At 36.2% G+C, this 14,987-nt stretch overlaps 2 protein-coding genes across 3 annotated transcripts in view; both read right to left on the bottom strand.

Annotated features, from left to right (window-relative positions):
• Nucleotides 1–159, bottom strand: part of LOC121320837 (protein TFG-like) — a 48,903-nt gene extending 48,744 nt beyond the window's left edge. The window contains exon 1 of one of the 2 annotated variants that reach the window (XM_041259523.1): nucleotides 24–159. The gene's annotated coding sequence lies outside the window, so the exon portion shown is untranslated. The remainder of the gene's footprint in view (nucleotides 1–23) is intronic. The other variant, XM_041259522.1, reaches the window with a different exon arrangement.
• Nucleotides 160–2,845: 2,686 nt separating this feature from the next.
• Nucleotides 2,846–14,747, bottom strand: adgrg7.1 (adhesion G protein-coupled receptor G7, tandem duplicate 1). Its single transcript, XM_041260004.1, has 16 exons — nucleotides 14,609–14,747; nucleotides 13,253–13,396; nucleotides 12,814–12,927; nucleotides 11,339–11,451; nucleotides 11,047–11,199; nucleotides 10,314–10,411; nucleotides 9,253–9,389; nucleotides 8,567–8,674; nucleotides 7,787–8,013; nucleotides 6,763–6,915; nucleotides 6,341–6,453; nucleotides 5,828–6,162; nucleotides 5,271–5,352; nucleotides 4,804–4,962; nucleotides 4,302–4,458; nucleotides 2,846–3,687 (listed from the first exon to the last, which is right to left on the bottom strand). The coding sequence occupies exons 1-16, from the start codon at nucleotides 14,745–14,747 to the stop codon at nucleotides 3,490–3,492; spliced, it is 2,430 nt and encodes an 809-aa protein (XP_041115938.1). The 3' UTR covers nucleotides 2,846–3,489.
• Between the last annotated feature and the right edge of the window lie 240 nt (nucleotides 14,748–14,987).

Genomic DNA, 14,987 nt, shown 5'->3' with positions numbered 1-14,987 from the left:
AATCAGTCAATACAAGTTCCCACCTGTGTCTGCGTTCGTAGGCTGTTCCTTTCCAGGATTGGATGATGATGTTTAGGGCCCTAATTTCTCAGAATTCTGACCAGGAAATCTCTTCCAGTCAAATTGGACGTGGCAAATACAGCGCCGCGCAGCCGCACTAGACACAAGCTAGCTTCGGGCAGTGAGAGAACCGAGTCCCCGAAACTGGCACGCCTTGTATGCAGACATGAGTAAACGAATTACTCAGCATTTGTCACTGCGCGCACATTGCTCTGGTGTCAGTGGATGGTGTGTTTTATTGGCAGATAAAGAGTAAGGTCTATCTGTTTTATTCGATGTAACGCAATGCAAAGCTGACTGAAGACGTCGATACAGACATATCCTTGGACGGTCTTAAATTCCAATTTTCAAAGGTGTTCACTTTAACTCTTCTTTTGGACATTCCATATGATGTGTCGTGAGAGATCCCAAACAAAGACATGTCTACAAAATCTAGTATTTTTGGTTTCTTCTTCTTCTTCTTCTTCTTCTTCTTCTTCTTCTTCTTCTTCATAATAGAGATGGTATAGAAACTGCAGTAAACATGTATTCAAAGCATTTTACACTTAATGTATTAGTTCTAAAATTATCTCCCACCTGGATGTACTGCAACACACACACCTATTATGTCTCAATGGCTACCTGTATGACATCCTGCAACTAATGATCCAAGTGGTGTACAGTTAAATTAAGGGGTACAGTTACAGTAGCTAAGAAGGCATCATAAACATACAGACAGCAGCAATAATAATTATACCAATGAAATGCATACATTGCAAGATGTTTGCCCCATGTTTGTTTATTAATTTATTTGTTCAACCAATTACCCAATTGTACAATTGTAAAATGTATGTATGTATGTCTATATATATATATATATATATATATATATATATATATATATATATATATATATATATTAAATGGACATGTTGTTCACATATGTTCTGATATTTTAAATTTTAAATGCAACGATTAAGCAATATTACAGTAGAACAGCTTCTTCCCTCCTTCAGTCAACATGCAACGCTTTATCAATCAGTAAGTAAGTATCTACAGCAGGTTTTGTCAGTTTGTATTATAACCAATGCATGGAGGGTGTGCAGTTTGAAGACAGAGGGAAAGGAAATACTGTAAGAACATGATGCTGCATTATTAAACCACTGACCATGGTACAGAAATGATTCTTCAATGATGTTTCTACTCCATGTCAAGAGATTCTATTCACTGGGCCCTGCTGGTCAGTACAGCATTATTGTAACAACTGGTGGTTTGAACCAGGACTAGACCTGTGTAGCGCAAACTGGACTATTTACTGAACTTATTTCTCTGCCAAAGTAAAACACAGGCGAGCAGTTCTGGATATAATTAAGAATGAAAAGAATACCTAACAATAAATCATTGCCCAATAGAAATACACACTGGGGTATTTTTAAAAAAATGTCTTAGTTCAGAAAAAATATGTTTCAGCTTTTTCATAAAGGAGATGCCACCAATGGAATGAAATGACCCATGGCCTTGTTGCCCATTGGAGCTTGTCAGCCGCTCTTTTGCTGGCAAAACTATGATGAATGAAGTATATGAATGAAATAAATGTCTAATGTCAGCAGGCAGGACAAGTGGCACTTGAGGGCTGCCTTCCCCAATAGACAAAGCACGCTGCAAGGTGGAGGCAGGGGAGAAGGGGGACCAGACAACTGAACGATAAAGGTCGTGGATAAAAGGACCTAAAAGGAATATATATATATATATATATATATATATATATATATATATATATATATATATATCTATATATATATATATATACGTATATTTTATAGGTATAGAAAGTCTACACCCCCTTTCAAAATGTTCACCTTTTGTTGCCTTATGGCCGGGAATTAAAATGAATTAAAATAGTTTTTTTTTTCCTTTATCTGCACATCCTATCCCACGACTTCCAAGTGAAAAAAATATTTAAGACATTTGTAGAAAATTAATTAAAAATAAAAACTAAAAAAATAAGTGTCCACCCCCCCTTGTAATAGCAATCCTAAATTAGCTCAGGTATAACCAATCGCCTTCAAAATCACACACTAAGTTAAGTGGCCACCACCTGTGTTAAACTGTAGTGATTCACATAATTTCCGGATAAATTCAGCAGTTCCTGTAGGTTCCCTCTTCTGAGTAGTGCATTTCAAAGCAAAGACTCAACCATAAGCACCAAAGCGCTTTCAAAAGTTCGCCGGGACAAAGTTATTGAAAGGCACAGATAAGGGGATGTGTATAAAAAAATATCAAAGGTCTTGAATATCCCTTGGAGCATGGTAAAGACAATTTTTAAGAAGTGGATTGTGTATGGCACCACCAAGACCCTGCCTAGATCAGGCCATCCCTCCAAACTGGATGACCGCGCAAGGGGACTGATCAGAGAGGCTACCAAGAGGCCAATGGCAACTTTGCAAAAGCTACAGGCTTTTATGGCCAAGACTGGTCAAAGCGTGCAGGTGACAACAATATCCCAATCACTCCACAAATCTGACTTATATGGTAGGGTGGTGAGAAGGAAGCCATTACTCAAGAAAGCCCACCTTGAATCCCACTTGAAGAATGCAAAAAAAACACTCTGATTCTGTAGCCATGTGGCAAAAAGTTTTGTGGTCTGACAAAACTAAAATGGAACTTTTTGGCCTAAATGCAAAGAATTCTGTTTGGGACAAACCCAACACAGCACATCACCCAAAGAACATCAACCCTACTGTGAAGCATGGTGGTGGCAGCATCATGTTATGGGGATGTTTCCCATCGGCAGGGACTGGGAAGCTTGTCTGGATAGAAGGGAAAATGAATGGAGCATTACGTATCTGATTAAGGGGCGGATTCTCCTTTCAGAAATACAACTAAGTTTCCAATGAAACTCATTATTTGGATGTATAATGGGGATCTAGTGCATTGCACACAGAATGCTGTTCTTGATATAGTATACAAACTTGCTTTTCCAAAAGGAAACGCCATACATCACATTTATAGCTAATGTTGAATGTATATCCATTTTTTGGTGTGTTGTGGTTTAATTTTATTCTTGCCTTTTCTGATCTCCAAGCAGAAGGACAAAGACAGAACGCTCTCTAAGAGCCAGATTCCAAAAGCATTAGTGTGTTTGCAAGTACACTGTAGCCCTGTACACGTTTAACCAAAATGATTAAGCACATGTTTCTTAAAAATGAAATGGAATGTTACCAAGAAGGAAAAAACTAGACCATAAAGCTGAAGTGATAGGCGGATCAGGGAGAGTGTTGATTATAAAGACATCATCTACCTTTTAAGTTGTTCAAAAAGTCTCAGGGCAAACAACTGAATAAAATAAGCTCTTTTTGAAGGTTTAGATACCACACACACCAAACAGTAGCAGTTGAGTGACATGACAATGCATGGCCCCCGCTGTATGTTTTTAGAGCCTGAGGAAGGCTAACCTGTGGAAGTGGTAGAGGAAAGGCCCTCAAGCTGCTTGTAGCTTTCACTGACATGATCCTGCTGTTTCCTTTTTATCACAAATTTCTTTGAATGCAGGTGAAATTCAAGTGGCGAGATTGAGCTAACGATGGCTGTCATCTTCCTTTGGAAGACTGAATCTCGAGCTGTGAAGAAAATGAAAATCTGAAGCCCCTGTTGACAGGAAAAACAAAAAGAAAAAAAAAGTTTACCAACATTTTATATTATATTATATTATATTTCAAATATAAAATACACAGTTTTTCAACAATGACTCAACAGTGTTGGGTTTAGAAATACTCAGGAGAAACCAAATAAATTCAATGGCAAATGTCTTGACCAGATTTTTTTTTAATGGCAATGAAGTTGTTTCTTTCAGTATTTCTAAACATACAGTTTTTCTTATCTGTTACACTGTTTGCAAGCTTTGTTACACACAAGCACTAAATGATCAATCTGTGAGAGGAGTGCTTTTGCTGAGAGGAATTATCTGTAATTTGGAGCGGCAACACAATATGATACTTAAAAAAATACACTGCATTAATTGTGTTCAGCGGCATTAAGATAAATAATAACTACATTAGATAGCAAACCAGAAAAGGGAGTTTTTGTGAACAAAAACAAAGCATCCCTGGGAAATAAAACCAAGGGATATGCCATCAAAACAAAAGGTGTAAAAAAAATGAAGCAAATGGAAATATGAAAAAGATAGTTATATCATTCATGTATCCAGAGGTTAAAAGCAAGAGGGCAAAAATATTACAAATATTTAAGGGAGCTCGACAAACCTGAGTGGTGTTTATAATGCAGAATACGTAACTGAAGACGAGTCGTGTGTTATCATGGTCAATTAGCATCAGATAGCCCAGGACCCAGGTTATCCCCAGCACCACTGCCACAGATATGCTGCTTATCAGCTTCTTCAGGTATGATTGCCGTTTAGTGCTAGAGAATAGTGGAGGACAAGTTGAAAATGATGAAAAACATAGCTCAGGGGTTGCACAGCTTTGGGTGACTGCTTGAACGAGTTACAGCTTGCATTGCATCTACAGCAAAATCGTGAGATTTGCTGTCTTCAACTGAGAACCATAAAGCCTTTTTTTTTTAAAATTATTTTACTTTTACATTGTTTGGGGCCTGTGTGGTATTCTGTGTATATTTAAGATTTAAAAAAAAAAAAAGCGTACTCAATTTTGGCTAGATAAAATTGTTTAAAAAACTTCTCAGGTTTATTGTATGTGTTGTTATTTTCTTTTACCTTAACAAGCATGAAGCATGAGAAATCATTACCTAGTTAAAGCAGTCTTCTTGAACAAAGCACAGGTCATCACGCTCACAAAGACAACACTGTTAAATATGAGAATTATGGCCACAGGAAGCAGGAAGCCCCACAGCATTGGCTTTGTGATGTCAAAATTCCCCTCTCTATCCAGTGCTGCCAACCAGCAGCTGAAAAAACAAAACTGAAGGTTTATTTATAAATACAAACCTAATATTAGACAAGCTACATCCAGTACCAGTTCCCTACCAGCTCATGTTGCTATTTACTTTAAATGTACAGTATAACATTATTTAATTACAATTTCTGATCCCGTTGTAATACAATTTTCCATTCTGTAATCTGGAATGTAAACACGTACAGTTGTAAAACACTTTGTAAACAGTGTTTCCTATGTTAAGGATGCATGCATGGATTGTCAATATTTTTTCTGGACCCTCAACTACTTTCCCTTTAAAACAAACAAACATTTACTCACAACTCCTCTTGCCGATAGTTTAATGGGTTGTTAATCCGATAAGTGGCTCCCAATGTTATAGCTACCACCACTGCAGGAAGACCTAACGGATAAGAGACAAACATTATATCCCCTCACAAGTTTTTAATTTAATGTATTGTTAAGATTTTAAAACTGTTTCTGTGTTTTTATGTTTAATAGCAGTGCCTGAGTATGATCTGTATATTTCACACATATGTTTTTTTTAGTTTTTAGTATATGGAAAACTACAAAGAGGTATGTATTTCAATATGTTAATGTAACATTATTCAAAAGGTTTCATTCAACTTTATGAAGTAAAAATGTGTTAATTCTATAGGGCGATGCAAAACTTTTTGCCATAGATGGTTGGCAACCGGGCATTTTGTTTAAAATAAATAAGTAAATACATTTTTAAAAAGTAATATTGTATGTAAAAACAAAAAAAAAACAACAACAAAAGCTTGTTTGTAGAGTTGAGGTTTTGGTGGTCTGTGATTTGACAACCCTCCAGGTTTAAGCTCTGTACTATGTATGTGTGTTTGAGTGTTTTCACTCACCCCAGCCAATTCCTATTATAATCATTGAGAAGTGTTGGGGGGGCTGAGAAAACACATTGACAAGACTCATGTACATCTGGACAGCATACAGCGACGTCCAGGCAAAGGTTCCCAGCAGAAAGTAGTGCAGCAGGGCAGTAACAGCTGTGCAACTGCCCTTGTCAGGCAGAGGGTGCAGGTCTGAGGACAGCAAGGTGTTCACGCTACTATTAGATCTCCTGGACACTTCATTGGCGTTGGGGTTGCCAATCCCAGTGATAAAGAGAATGTTGACAATCAACATGCACGAGCATATGCTAACCAGAGGCATTGTGGATTTTGTCTTACGAGACTTCCTGAGAAAGAAAGAAATGCATATTCTAGTACATAAAGAAAAAGCTTTGTTTAACAACATGATTTAAACAAATGTTTTGATGAGTTCAATATTTCATAACTTGCATAGGCTCAGTTAAACTTGATATTTGTCAAATAGTGTTATAAATGTATAAATAAATAAATAAATAAAAGCCTTGCCTGGTCAACACATGATATAAAATAGTAACACAGAGCCCTGCACCTGAGAGTCCACATCCCATATATGTTATCCAGTTCAGGGGTTCAGAATAAGTATAATTGTTCTTGAAGGTCTGTAAGGAAATATGGAGAAGTACAGTACAGTAAGCAATGCTATAAATGTGATACAATGTATATTGGTCATTGTGGTCCTTTGACTCTTGATTAGGGCTTCATGCAATACAAATTATTGTATGTGCAGTACATGATTTATAAAAAAAACTTAAAAAAAAGACAAAACTAATAGTTGTTATTAATAAGCAATAAAAGTTATTTTTTATTTTATACATAAATGGTACACTGGTACCCAGGAGCAAAACCTTAGTAATACTGACTGGAACAATAAAGTAAATTCATATTCACGTTAATAAATCAGCTCCTACCATTAACACAGCAAAATTTGTGGTATGATTGCAGTGACATCTCAGATTCGCATCCTCATCTGTCCTCTTTGAGCAGTTTTCTGTACTCCAGTCATCTTTGTTGTAGTCCCAGAACACGCAGGCATAGTCATACAGGATAACACCATTTAAGTCCTGTATTGGAAAGAGAGGAGGACTTCAAACAAACAAACTGTAGTTTTACATAAGCAGTTTAACACAGCAGTTCTCAAAAAATGAATTGGATCTGGCACAACCTCCTCTATTTAAAAATAATAAAAAAAAAAAAAAACACACACACATATATATATATATATATATATATATATATATATATATATATATATATATATATATATATATATACACACATATAATACAGTATCTCAGATACAGTATCTCAGTATCTATGTTGCATTGAACAAATAAGACATGAATGAATAATAAAGCACAAAGACATAATCTAGTATTCTTAATCTGACAAGAGTTCAAAATACAATGCTCTCTAACCATAACGCATGGTAGGTCAATTTGTGATGTGGTAATTCTGTGAACCCCTGGTTTCATGTCATTGCTTGGCCTTGCCATTGATCTACCACTGACACTCATTGTGAACTCCAGGGGCCCCAAAGAAAAACAATTTTTTTTTTTTCTTCATGGGTGCAAGAAAACCTTAAAACATTTTATTTTCTTGTTTGGATCCCGGACTATTATATCCTCCTCATGTATCTGCTCAGGCCAAACAGCGATCAATAAGGAAATTAATTATTCTGTACATTATCTACAGCAGATGTGACCAAAGTTGGCCCCTGTCTTTGTTCTAATCATCTTCTAAATTGAACCAATTAAACCTCCACCCAGATCCTGGAGTAGTTAATTATCTCATTGTATCTGTGAAACCTGAAGTGAACTGGCCTTCCAGGGCTGTGATTGGACACCCCTGACCTAAGGTAATTAAGGTATTGTGTAATACAGAGACTAAAGTGATAACTGTCTATAACTCCTAAAACTACAGCCCAACACCAACCCTTGGATTGAAAAGAAGATCGACATTGTTCGGCCCTCCATTGGCAACACTCCCAGAGATTACCCTCCTGCTGATGCTCATGGTGCTACGATATATCTTGGACTTAAAGAACTTGTCGTTTTGGTAAAGCACAAAACCAAACTGGCCAGTCTCCTTTGTACCTGCAAAAGAAAGAAAACAGTCAAATGTTTTCTTCTTGCTAATCCATATATCCTTCTTCATGTTATCTTTGTAGATAATGTTCAATTGAAAACAGTTCTTTGGAACTTCTTATGCAGTTGCAACATATTAAAATGGTGTATGTCTCATTTTACCAGTCTGGTATTATATTTATAAACCAAATATATATTTTTGGAAGTTATTTTGAAAAGTGTGTAATGGTTGCATTCACAAAGCATTGAGTGACGAGGAAAGCAAAGGACTGTCATGTGCTTTGAATGTTTTAACATCAGAGACAAGTGTCCAACTGATCACTGTATAATACTGTTTTCTGACTCCCAAAAGAGCACACAAGATGATGTTATTGAACCATAAGAGAAAACTGTACATAATAAATTATTTTCTTTATCTTAAAGATAATAATTTTACATGATTTAATCTTTAGTGAACAGAAGGGTATCTTGTACATCATTACTTAAGAATTTTAATCTGTCTTTTGAGGAATTGTTTGTACCTGTAGTAGAATTTAGGTCTATGAAATGGAACTGGAATAGCGGGTTTTGATTGGTTGAGTGAGACCTGTGCATTTACACTTGTCAAGATGTTTTTTTGCCCACTTGCCTGAAGAGACGTCGATGAAAATCTGAACTTCTGCATCTTTGTTGACTGTCAGCTGGGACGAAGTGAGGTTTAGGGTTATGAGTCTGGAGATCAAGGTGTTGTCAGTGCCTGTTAGGTGTAGCGGAAATTAGAAACTCCAAACAAGACAGACAGTTTCAACTTTTGTTTTTTTAACCTAAATCATTTCATACAGAAATACCAACTTTAAACAAAAGAGTAAGACTATATACATTGATGGTGGCTTCACAGCCTGCTTCAAGGAAAACCTGGACATGCTCAATATACAATACCTCCACACATATCATATGGTAAAAGAACTTTGTCAAGTTCCCATCTGCTTTGTTCACATTAGAGATATGACAGATTTTTTTTTTTTTTTTTTTTAAACCAATAATTCATATTTGTGTATCCCCTTAGAAGTAAGCGTAAAAAAAAGTCATAACGCACAGAGCATCATTTTTATTTTTTTCCCCACTAAGAAGTATAGTCATCCATTGAAGAAGACAATGGGGAATTCCATTCAAACATAATTAATAGTCTAGCTGACTAGGTTACAAAGGCCAGGGTATCTGACTTCAACCTGGACACAAGTTATGGTTTCACACTGCTCAAAGCTGCAAAAAAGAAAGTCTCAAAGGTCAAGACCAGTACAATTGGACTGGAGAGGTGTAAGAGATCAAACCTGCCTCTGACAGCGGTGAACTGAACTCCTTTAGTCGATGCAGAATCCACAGTGGCAGACAGCACTGCCAGGTTTGGCTGAACCACCTTCGTATCATTAGTGCCTTTGTCCCGGGAGAATGCCTCCAGGCTCTCTGTCAGACTGTTTTGGGAGAAAGTTAACCATTACTTTACCAAGCTATTTTGTCACAGGCAGACCCCCCACATAAAATAGAGATCACAGGTATAATATATTTTAAATTAATTTACAGTGATTATTGCTTGTTGCATTTGTCTATAGTATTAAAAAGAAAACAATAATTTCGTGGTTGTGCTGTGCAGTGAGACCCTTGGACGCTAACAGAACAGTCCTAAAAGAAACAAATGAGGACAGGTATGACAAATGAGGACAGGTATAACAAATGAGGACAGGTATATGGAATCAGCTCAATCTGCTACTGCCTTGGTGGCCAATAGATACCAACAGCAAGTTATCTCAGCTGTAAATAAATAAATGCAGGGTGCAATTGAGTTCTTACATAAACTTCAAACTCACTTTAAAATATATACTGTCTATATGTTATACTGCATTACTGTATATTTCTGTTTATTGCATAAGATTATTAGTACTTAATTGAACAATTACCATTTTTATCTTAGCCAAACAAGTTTAGTCTTGAATTTGAGCAGGTGGTTTATATGTAATCCCAGAATCTGAATTTGCTAAGAATGTGCCTACAAAGTTTAATCACAATTGGATAAGTTGCTCTCTATCTTTTGTGCTTTAATAGCAAAGGTAGGTGCTACTGTACATGTGGCATATTGAAATGATAGGAAAAAGAGGGACATAGCCCAAAAGGCAAACAAACTGTATCCACCCACACACAGACAGTCATGTTTCTAATCTCAGATAAAATTAACCCAGACCCACACTAAACTAAAACTATCCCAAGTACAACATTCTATATTTCAAGGTTAAGTAACATTCACTATAGTTAAGAGCACTGTTGATTGTGTGTTGTAATGACATTATTTGCTCTGGCCTGACTGTACTCTACCCCCCCCCCCTTCCCTCTCAGCTGGGTACCTTTGTGTAACGTAGGTTATGTTGATGACCTTGCTGAACTCAACATCACTCGCATCCAGTAGTTGACTGATAGTAGTAACTGCTGCAGCTGCGGCTTGCTAAAAATAATAATACAAATACAAATAGTACACTGCTTATATGTTTCTAATGGATTCCTCAAATGACATGTTGGTATTGGATTGTAAAGTGTGTTCTCACATTGTCTGTGTAAATATGAGAAAATATGTCTGTCTTAGTAGTACAGATGCAGGTTAAGTTGTTATTATTCACTATACCTGCACAATTTGTGGGAAATTGTAAATAAATAGATAAATAAATAAATAAATAAATATAGGCCCCTAAATTCTTAAACACGTGTGTTGTAGAGTCTTATTCACAAAATCTTGCAACTGTTTCACTGGTCTCATAATTAATATTGTTAATTTAACATGTGAGGTTAGCAGTATATACAGTTTAATTTATTCAAAATAAGTGAGCAAGATTTGAATCTCAGCACCATTGTGCAGTTGTCTGCAGTGCAACCTTTGACCTTTGGCAATCAAACAATCTAATTGGCCATCATTTGCGGCCTCGATCCGCTAGTTTCAATGCAGTGGTTTTTATGGCTATTTATAAAGATTAGTGATTTTAAAGCAGAGAATCACAAGTTACAAAGGAGTTTTAATTATCCACAAGACATACTCTACATGCCATGCTTGTGCACTCAGAAGTACTCAAAGAAAGTCAATCTCACCTCAGTGTCATTGATTGTTGTATTGAGGATCTGGCTAACTATCTCAGCAGCGCTGGTGATGTTATGAGCTGTCAGTTTCTCTGGCTGTGAAGTCAGAATCTGAGACTCCTTTGCAATCTCCAGTAGCCTTTCTGCTGTCACTTTTTCATTGACCTATTCAGGCACAATGCATTTACTTTACAATAAATAACACTTGAAAGTTGTAGTTAAACATGTTTATGTTTTTTAACCAGTACCATAACTGGAACTCACTTTGATGTCTAACTCACTAAAGTCGATTCTAAAGAGTTACCTGCTGTGCAAGATTTTCCAGGTTGTCATTGCAGTTCACAATATGTGGTAAACTCAGAACAGGGACTCCAGACACATTTTCTGAACAGCTCCGGGTTGCCTTGGGAACACCGGCTTAAAAAAAAAAAAAGTTAAATAACAAACCGCATTAAATACAAAACAAACAATTCCAATTTAGATCCGTTTGATTCACTTTATATAGCTTATGTACTGTAAAGTCATGCGCAGCACACTCTCAAGGGTTTACAAGACCTTTAATGCTTCTGAGCTTTTCATTTCTGCTTTTTTAAACAGGTGTTTTTGTTTTTTCAAAAATTAGGATTTTGAAATCAGTAAATTGTTGCGTTACAGGCCAGGATATGCATTTTTAAAATGTTTTGTAAAAATGTACAAGCTTTGCAGATTCCTGATCTTTTGTTCTTGTCAGGTTTTGGACAGTTATATCCCCCCCAAAAAAAAGTAACCACTGCCTCTCGGTGGTTACCAGTTTGAATTGTTTGAGTGTCATTCCACTGCCTCTCGATGATTACCAGTTTGAATTGTTTGAGTGTCATTCCTCTGCCTCTCGGTGATTACCAGTTTGAATTGTTTGAGTGTCATTCCACTGCCTCTCGGTGATTACCAGTTTGAATTGTTTGAGTGTCATTCCTCTGCTTCTCGGTGATTACCAGTTTGAATTGTTTGAGTGTCATTCCTCTGCCTCCCTATGGTTACCAGTTTGAATTGTTTGAGTGTCATTCTGCTGCCTCTCGGTGGTTAGAAGTTTGAATTGAGCAGAAGTGGCTCTTCTTGTCCTCCCTGTTCTCCTTGTTGTAGAAGAAAATGGAACACTGTGGATCTCTGTACAGATGTAGGGATTGATACACAGTTCATTTGTTTCCCAGTGCTTTTTTAACTGACTGTTTAATTACCACCACAGGGGTTTATTAAGCCAAGTCTGGATACAATAAAACAGACATTTGGGAAGTCAGCACGGCTTAGAGGTCAGGCTGACTTCCCATCTGACCAAAAAAAATTGGCATTTAAAAAAAAAACAGAAATATATAGATGTGATATCTGCAAAAGGGGCCAAAATATATAAAAATGTTTTATAATTTTTATTCAAGTGATCACGTCTAACTTTCTGATTTCTTTGTACAAGTTTTTGGTGAGATCACAGAGGGACTGTTTATATTTGTAGCCTTTCTTTACTGATTTTTTTTTTTTTTTTTTTTTTTTTTAGATCTAAGTTATAAAACAGGGAAGTATTACAAAGAGAATTGCAGTATGGAAATTGTATATTCGTTGAGAATGAGTCCTTACAAGTGTTGCCTAATCTGGACGATATCAATTTAATATCGAAAGATGTTTACTTTGTTTCTCATCTAAACGCCGTACTGACCTACTTAATAAGGCTTGGTCTTTGCAGTTATACTTAATACAGAAACAGTTGGTCAGTGACCATACTGCCCCCTACAGGCTATAGAAGTCACATACCATTGGCAGTTTGTGGCTCACACCTCTCATTGGAGTAGCCGGAAAAGCCAATGAGGATCCTGTTGAAGCTGAGTACTTCAGTGGAGTTGTCCGTGCTGCTCTCACAGAAGTACGCTGTGGGAAAGCGTGAACAACAAGCTTGTATGTATTTCAGTACTTGTATATTTGTAATTAGTTGGTTACTAATTCTAAAACTTAGACAAGGCTCCCACTCCCACGACTAAACAATTAACTCAAGATTTTAACTAACTGAAGCTGTTGAGCTTTGTGAACTAGAGAACTTAGAGAAAATGACACCCTTAGTATTTACAATCAGGTTAGCATGTATTTACAATTATTATTATTATTATTATTATTATTATTATTATTATTATTATATCAGAGGATCTGATACCACTTAGAATATTTGTATATTAATGTACTGAGATGTACTGTTTACCAGTCTGGCACTGATCTCCTTGCCATTCGTTTGGACAAATGCATTCCCCATTCTGGCATGTTCCATTGTTCAAACAGGTGCAGGGGATTGGAGTCGGGGTGGGAGAAGGAAAAGGAGAGGGGGAAGTGGGAGTAACGGACGAGTCTAACAGAAAAACAACAACAACAACAACAAAGACTTACACACTTGTTCCACATAACAAAGAACGTAGAATTTTTAAATCGCTGCAGTCTTTACACACATCAGAATTAATAAATGTTAGTATGTAATATCAGTACCTTTTAATGCTTCAGGCTATGAGTAAAAAAATCTGAAATGTCATAACCCAATTAGAGCAAATAAGTTGGAGGTATTTTAATTTAAAGAGAATCCCACGGTATGATACAAATGGAAATAATAAAAGCACATTTCATTGCAAACGCAAGTAAAACAAAATATACAGTGTGAACCACCCAGTTAAAGATTAAAGATTATATAAAGTATTTGAGATAAATAATGTATTTGAAGTCTTCATTTTCTTATATTTTAATATATTGTTACATTGTATAATATTGTTTACATTATAACTGCTCATTAGCAGATCCAGTACAGCTAATAAAATTTGTTTGGGGAATCCAGTAGCACAGTAATATAGCACATAGCACATAGTAATAAAAATAACATACCTGTTCGAACAGTAAATAGGTGTTTACTTGAAAACAAAGAAAGCTTTGAAAACTACACTAGAAATGTCAACTAATTGATCAGTTTGATCAGAATTCATGCTTCACAAGTCCCAGTCAATTTCTTGTAATAATACTTTTAAAATGTATGAAAGGTTGGTTGGTAGTCAGGTTGATGAGCAAACCTCAAAACCAAACCTCAGCATTTCAGTACTATTAACACTAGTGGCATGAAAAATATTACACTCTTATACATTTTAAAATACATTAATTTAGGCCCTGAAGCTTGACAGATTATCAAATTGACATTACTTAGTTTAATTAGCATATCATGTGCAGGCTTTTAAAAATTGGGCACATATTGTTTACATACCTCAAACCCATGATTAGGGATCAGAAAGCAGCGTCTACAGAACAGAATCGTCTTTGAAATATAAGCATTAGCAAAGGGCTTTTATTTGTATTTATTTAGAAAAGTTGGGTACTTAGTTTACTGGGGAATTACGCTTACAAGGAAACTTGAATATAGAAACTTGCCAACATATACACAGTCCTTTATCAGGTAAAGGCTCAGATCTGACCTGGAACCTAGAGTGCAGCTACAGTATATTGTGAAATCTTTTGCAAGCAAAATAAGAAAACAAAAAAGAAACACTTATCATCAATGGTTACATGACAATAAACATGACGTTACCTGGCTTAAACCTCAGTAATATCTGCCAAATGCAAGCACCCCAAAGAGCCACAGTTATAATTCCAAAAGATCCACCAATAAACAAGGTCCTGCTACAGAAAACCACAGGCATGTTGAGTGCTGCTGAAATTGTTACCATTCCCCTAAGCTCTGTTACAAATTAACTAGTCTCCAATGGATTTATTGATCGTGTCGTAATAAAGATGGAAGATAGATTGGGAATGGTTTGGATAAAATACTGCTTTGCATTTTCAGAAATGCTACAGCTCTCATGAAACCATGACCTGTGTTGCTCTTCAGCTAATAAAACACCAAGAGTTGGCTTAACTCAATATTTGCTAGTTTGATGCAAAAGCTAAACTGAAACTCTTTGAGATAA

This window comes from Polyodon spathula, chromosome 9 (genome assembly GCF_017654505.1).
Source record: "Polyodon spathula isolate WHYD16114869_AA chromosome 9, ASM1765450v1, whole genome shotgun sequence".
Taxonomy (NCBI): Eukaryota; Metazoa; Chordata; class Actinopteri; order Acipenseriformes; family Polyodontidae; genus Polyodon; species Polyodon spathula.
This window is presented reverse-complemented; position numbering and strand designations above follow the sequence as displayed.